Below are 7,729 nucleotides of genomic sequence, written 5' to 3'. Positions count from 1 at the left end.
ATATTTATTTATTAGACAATCTTACAATAAATGGAAGGCATGCAACCTATTGACAGTTTATAGAGAAATTTGAAAGGTTAAAACTAGAGTTCCTTCATATATATATATATATATATATATATATATACCCTATATTTATATGAGTTCCTTCATATATGTAATTATTTTAACAAAAAAAATTATTTATAAGTCAAATTATTCAACTTCCATTATTAAAAGTAAAATTCTTCCAAGAGTGTCTCCAAAAATGATATATCTATATATAGACCCTAGCCAGCCTTGGACCAAACCATTCATCTTTTCATTAATCAGAAGAAGAAAGCTTTGAAAGAAAATAGCATGTCTATTGCACCTTCCACTCTTCTTCTTTCTACTGAACATGCACCACCTCACATCACCACGAGACCTTGTGCAAATTTTCCTCCAAGCTTTTGGGGGGACACTTTCCTTCAGTATCATTCAGATTCACTGGTACTTTCTTTTATTTTTCCATTCACAAATACTCTTCACAAATATATTATATAATATTCAGCCATTACTAGGTCAGTCTTAATGCAGAGTTTTAAACTTCTTTTTCTTCAGAGTTTGAAACTTCTTTTTCTTAATAATTTGAATCCCTTCATCTGTAGGTGATTGTGTAGTGCTTGGTATTTTACATGCTCTCTTATAGCCTCTCATACAACATAATTTTTACCTTAAAGATCCCATCCACTTATTATTTTCATTCTCTTTAACGTTCAACTTAAAGAGCTCATCACAATAAGGAAAATCATATTTTAACACCAATTTTTTGACACCATTTTGACACTGCACACGTGTCAAAATGTGGTTGGACGATTTCAAATTAAAAAAGAAACTTTGGTTTTTCTCTTCCAAATATGCCTTTGCCTAAGCTTTTGCAAAATGATATTTTAACACCAATTTTTTGATACCATTTTCACACTGCACACGTATCAAAATGTGGTTGGACGATTTCAAATTAAAAAAAAAATAGTTTTTCTCTTTCAAATATGCCCTTATCTCAGCTTTTTTAATTTGAAATCGTCCAATCACATTTTAACACGTGTGCAGTGTCAAAATGGTATCAAAAATTGGTGCTAAAATATGATTTTCCTTTGCTCTTCAATAACACATTGTTTCAATAAAGAAATATGATTTGACCGTTGATTCAAAATCATATTTTTTTTCAGAGTATAATTAGCGTAAAATAATTATTTAACATTGGGACTCATTTAATCAATTCTCAATTTCAAATAATTAAATAAAATTATCAATTAATAAATCATAGATTAAAGGAAAGAACTTCCTTAGTCAAATGACACAGCTCATTTTGACCTAATGCGTTCAGAAACATGGTATTTAATTCATGTAAGTCTACACAATTTTAGTTGTCTAAAGCCTTGATTGTCTAATGGCTTGATTGTCTAAGGACTTAAGTCGTATAATGGACATCTAACATTTTAAGTCATCTAACCTACTGACTCATTTACTTTTTACATTGGTATAGTACCAAGACTTTGTTTATTGCATGTGTCAAAATTTTCAACTTTTATAAATACTAATAAAACTTAAATATAAAAGATTAAGCATAAAAACACATATCCAATATATATTTTGGTCTGCTAAACATGTTTGTTTCATATTTCAAGTATATGTATCAATTAGATAATCTCCTTGTCTTGTGGCATGAGTTTTTTGTTATTATCAAAACTATTTTAACTTTAGAGGCTTGTATCCTTCAACCACATCTTCAGTATTGGATTTTCATATCAAATAATTGATAAAGATTAATTTAATCATGATTCCAGCATCATTATTATCTTTTTGAAGTTCATAATCAAAACTCTGATACCAATTATTAAAAAGATAATGAAAATATGAAGCGAAAGCAAAACATAGACCAAATATTCCCTTCCGTATACAAATTTGTATAACATACAGTGGTTGCTCTTTTCTTTTCACACGAGAGGCCTTCAAAGCTATTGTCTTGCTGTCTCCCTCATAAGAACTTAATACAAAGGATTGTATTATTTTAAATTTTATAATAGTTTGATGATCCATAAAGAAAAAATATACCCCATTTTTTCTTAGTTAAGTTCACATGAACCGAATAATTAGTGACTCACCTGGCAATCTATAACACTTGTATAAAAAGTAACATCAATGAAAATGACAATCACTCACATGTGAATTAATATTAACAGTGCAATTGTTTATTACTATCAATGAGAATCAATGTGTTTAAATCTTTCTAAAACATATTGAAGACATTTTTAAAACTATTTTTTTTTAAATGTGAATGAAATGATTAAATCAATTTTAACCATTACCGCCTATTTAATATCAATCAAGACTTTACAAAATCTTTTAGAGAGATAGAAAATCCTCCTACATCAATTGTTTTTTTTTTTTTTCTATAGTGTAAGGTTAGTATAGGTTTCGAATTACACGTGCATGTTTTTAGTTCCTCTTTCCATCACATCTTCATTACAGAAACTTCTTTCTTTGCAACTAAATGCAGGAAATCAATGACAATATGAAGCAACAATTTCAAATGCAGAAGGAAGAAGTGAAGAAGATGTTTGTATCTTCAAGCAATAGTATCTTACAAAAACTAAATTTCATTGATTCCTTGCAACGTTTGGGCATATCTTATCATTTTCAACATGAAATTGATGAAGCATTACAACAAATCTACAACACATCTACAAATGATAATGTCATAACAGAAGAAGTTTGTCTTCACTATCTGGCGTTACTATTTCGTTTGCTTAGGCAAAAAGGGTATCATATTTCGTCAGGTATGTAGAACTTTGCCATCATATATCCTTACCAAACGATTCATGAACCATATTATATGCATATAGATTCTTTATAATCCAACTTATGTATTCTATAGATATATTTAAGAAATTCAAGAACAACAAGGGAGACTTTGATCAAAACATTGCCAAAGATGTACAAGGATTGTGGAGTTTGTTTGAAGCTTCACAGTTAAGGATTCACGGGGAAGATATATTAGATGAAGCACTTAATTTTACACAAACTCATCTAAACTCCTTGATTAATCAATTGAGTTCATCCTTTGCTGAACAAATAAGTCATTGGTTAAGGAAACCTCTTCATAGGGGTGTTCCTAGGTTGGAGGCCAGACGTTACATTTCCTTTTATGAAGAAAATCCTTCCCATTGCAAAGTTCTTCTTATATTTTCAAAACTAGATTTCAATATGCTACAAGGATTGCACAAAATAGAAGTCGGGAGTATCACCAAGTAAGTATTACAAATCTGTAACTGTATACTTGTAGAATATATAGTTTTAATAAAACATATGAAGAACTAAGAAAAGTTTTTTTGGCCAGAAATATAGGATTGTTCACCACAAGCAAAATTACTAGATGCGTTCATAACATTGCCTTATGCTTATGCAACAAAACATTTAAATCATAAAAGATGAAATAGTTAAGTTGTTATTAAGCTATAAACTATCAATTTGACATTAGCTGTTTTTTCTTTATGCAGATGGTGGAAAAAGTCAGAATTTGCAACAAAGGTCCCATATGCAAGAGAAAGGGTAGTAGAGTGTTATTTATGGCCAATTTCCCTGTCTTATGAAGCTGAATATAGTATTGCAAGAAGGATAGGGAGCAAATTAGTTGGGTGTATCTCTCTTCTAGATGATACTTATGATGCCTACGGCACAATAGAAGAACTTGAACTCCTCACACAGGCAATTCAGAGGTTGTTCTTGGTTCAAATTATATGATATTATCACAATGGGAAATTTAATGATTTGAAAAGGCTTCACAAGTTCATTATTTTTATTCTACTATTTCAGTCTCATGAATTTATTGTTTTCAAATTTAAATTCATAATTCTCCTTTTGTTCGTATTAATTTCAGATGGGATATTAGTTCCATTCAATCTCTCCCAGATAGCATGAAAGTAGTGTTTAATGCAATTATAGAAGTGTGTGATGAAGTAAAGTTGGCTACCATAGAGAGTGACAACTCGAACATAGTGGTGCAATATGTTAAAGAAGCTGTAGGTTTTTCATTCCTTCATATACCTTTAAAGTAGTCAACTAATTAATGTTTTGCATAATTTTCCTAACTAATTAACATTCAGGTTATTTTACTTGCAGTTTCATAACTTGGCACGAGCCTACTTTACTGAAGGAAAATGGAGTCAAGATATCGGTATTCCAACATATCAAGAATATAAGGATAATGGAGTTATATCTTCTGCATATCCTATTATAATAACATCATTTATTCTTTTAGCGAAGTCTTCATCCCAAAACGTATTGTTAGATTGGATTTCGAGTAATCCAGAAATCATTAAATCTGTTTCTCTTATTGGTAGACTTGAGAACGACATATCGTCACGTAAGGTATTAATATATTTTATTTTGCTCAGATCTAAACCGAATTGATTAACCTGTGTGTTATTTAAGAAAGTTGATTACAATATTATTTAATTTTAAAAATCATTTTCTTTTTCTAACGTGTCTTTCATTAGAATTTGATATCAGAAAAAAAAATAGAAAGCAATGAGTTAATTAATGAATATATTTGAAATAATATTACTAATTATGCTGAAAGTGGTAAAAATTATTTATATTTAGTTAAATTTATTTATATTTAATTAATCACAATTATTTATAATTCACAATAAGTCATTTGATATCAATTTTGACATAGAGATTGTGCGGCATATCTAATGGTGCTTGGTATTTTGAATTTGCTTTGATTATTTGTAGTTTGAGCAACAAAGAATGCACGTGGTTTCAGCAGTTGAATGTTGCATGAAACAATATGACATTTCAGAGGAAGATGCGTGCAAATTCATTAAAGAAGAGATTGAAGATTTGTGGAAGGTTGTAAATGAAGAGTGTCTCAAGTTAGACCTTATTCCCAAGCACGTGCTTGATTGTCTTATTAATGGAGCCCGCATAACTGAACTTGCCTATGAAAACTTCCAAGATAAATACACAGATGGGAAACTATTTAAGGATGACATTATTGCATTACTTATGGATCCCATAAGCATTGAGGAACACAAGTAATCAAAGTGATATCCATTACAAAGAACTATTTATATATTTATTCTACATTTTTGTTAATGCATCCCAATATTTTATTTGAAGTAACTACTAGTGGTTACTTCAAATAAAATATTGGAATGCATTAGGTTACATTGTTCTATATAAAGTCTTACTATCAGTTCTTTTTTTTTTTTAAATTGGTGTAATTATAATTTTTAAATTTATAAAAATGATTAAACTTTTAAAAAATTGCACAGATAAGTCCTTTGAATAATACCACTTTAAAATAAAAAATGATGTGTTTTACTATTTTAGACTAACTAAAAATAAAGAAATCGTATTTTGAAAATGTGACAAATTTTTTATTTCTGTTTATAGAAGTCATGCTTTATAAATATGTTTACTTTGTTAATTTTCTTTTTGTTTTACAAAATTCGTACTGCAATAAAACATTAAATTAGAATAAACCAAAAGGCGACTTTGCATATTAAAAATCGACATTATAGCATCATTTTAGAGTCACAATTCACTATGATGCTAAATTCATGGAAGTTATGAAAACTAGACTTCGCATGAATATGATGTTAGTAGCATCGACTTAGTTTTGTCTAAGGTCTCTATAATAAAATAAGGTTTAATTTAGAGTCGGTTAAACCCTCCTTAAGGCCAATTCTAATGTAAAATAATTAAAGTAGTAGCACCATCTTGGTTATCCTAATGGCATTGCAACTTCAAAATTAATTCTTTGGTAAGAGTTAGCCTAGTCGACATTACTTATAGGTTGTAAAACATACATTATATTTGATGAACTTTGTCGAAGCTACTTAGCATCATACCTGATAATAATGTAGACATGATGACTCCAAGCTTCATAGATTAATGAAAGGAATCTTGAATTTGGAGGGATTAGCGAAAACAAAATGATAAGAGGTGTTTGGCGAAATGGTGTCGAGGGTAAGAAAGGAAACTCCTTAAAAAGGTTAGACCAATTTAAAAAGAATGAGGCTAATGGAAGCTTTAATAGAAGCCCCACCCTAGTGACTCTTAAGCAGAAAAGTATCTAGAGTGATCTCATGGTGAATAATGGTTGAAGCTTTATAATTTTTTTATTTACATATTTGTACTCATGGTGAATCTGTTGCGGAGGAACTAGCTCGACTAGTCAATAAGCATTAAAATAATATGTTTGTGAGTAGATAAAAGTAAAAAATTGCAAATTCAAACATAAAATATAGTACCAGTGATTCTGAATCATACTGAAGGAAACTATCGCCCCAAAAGCTTGGAGGAAAATTTACACAAGGTCGAGTGATGGCAAGGGGTGCATGTTCTGTCAAGAGAGACATGGCAATTTTCTTTCCAAGATTTCTTCGTGATTTATCAATGATGGATGGTTTGAGGCAAATACTAGGTTATCTATATATATATATATATATATATATATATATATATATATATATATATATATATATATATATATATATATATATATATATTCTAATGCTATCATGCTATTCAATTTGTTATCAAAATCTTGGTTGTTGGTATAGAAGAAAACAAATGTAAAAGATATCGACATGTCCTTTATAAATTACAAAAATTAAAACCAAAATTGACTTACTCATTAAACAAAAGAATAAACCTAAAGAATAAACCACTTGTTCTTAATTTTTCAAATTATCTTCTTTCTTATAAATGTTTAAAATTTCATTTAAATAATGTACAACTACTAAAAGAAATATCATACATAATCATTTGAAAGAACATATAACACAAAAAGAATATGTACATAATTAAAATTATTACCATTATCTCATACATAACCATCACATCAAATATACACACATACCAAGATGTTATACCTCTAGATACATGTATTAATGTCAAACTCTAGGGGAACCTACACTTGTATGGTTGAATAACTCACCACCTAAGCTACCACACAAGGTTAGCCCGTAAAACACTTATGTCCAAGGAATAACCCATAGACTAGGATCTCCTACTACTCCTCACAATATAACCCATCTTTCTCTAGTTAAGGTTGAATGGTTATTAGAATGTCGATCATCCCCTATTTCAAAGCACCTACATCAATACATTACATTACTGAACAATACCATAGAATCTCTCTACTTGATTCATGGAATTACGTCAAACACATATATCATGCACATTACTTATCACAAACCTATCATCATTACCGGATCATACTTGAATCAACACCATATCATGTGTGAATAAATATCATACCTACTCATATTCAGATATCAACCAATGGAACATCACTAAGACAATAATACATATTTATAGAATCCAAAATGACTTAATTCAAATTGAGCCAAAATCAGAAGATTAGAAACATGCAATGGCTCAAGAACAGGGAGCGCTCAACGCATGTCTGTGGCGTTCAACGCTAGTGCTCATGAAAACATCCTCACCCAGCGAGTACACCTCTTGCTTAACGAATTATTGAACAATGGTTCCTATTACCAATAAGGAGTATTGGTAAATCCTGAAGAATTGTTTTGATGATGCTGCAAGAAGTATTATTTGAAGAGAACATTAGAATTATTTAAAAAGCAACTTGTAGAATTTGGATGTAGTAGGAAAATCTTAAACCTTGAATTTTTCACTAGAATAATCGATTATGGACAAGCTATAATCGATTATCACTTGCATTTTG

General features: G+C 29.7%; 1 protein-coding gene across 1 annotated transcript; it reads left to right on the top strand.

The window, feature by feature from the left end:
* Positions 1-293: 293 nt before the first annotated feature.
* LOC106778567 ((-)-germacrene D synthase) lies at positions 294-5,138 on the top strand. Its single transcript, XM_014666535.2, has 7 exons — positions 294-471; positions 2,522-2,801; positions 2,900-3,272; positions 3,522-3,740; positions 3,902-4,043; positions 4,144-4,392; positions 4,762-5,138. Exons 1-7 carry the CDS (start codon positions 340-342, stop codon positions 5,065-5,067), a joined length of 1,701 nt encoding a protein of 566 aa, XP_014522021.1. The 5' UTR covers positions 294-339; the 3' UTR covers positions 5,068-5,138.
* Positions 5,139-7,729: the final 2,591 nt, after the last annotated feature.

Source organism: Vigna radiata, unplaced genomic scaffold, assembly GCF_000741045.1.
Source record: "Vigna radiata var. radiata cultivar VC1973A unplaced genomic scaffold, Vradiata_ver6 scaffold_23, whole genome shotgun sequence".
In the NCBI taxonomy this organism is placed as follows: Eukaryota; Viridiplantae; Streptophyta; class Magnoliopsida; order Fabales; family Fabaceae; genus Vigna; species Vigna radiata.
This window is presented reverse-complemented; position numbering and strand designations above follow the sequence as displayed.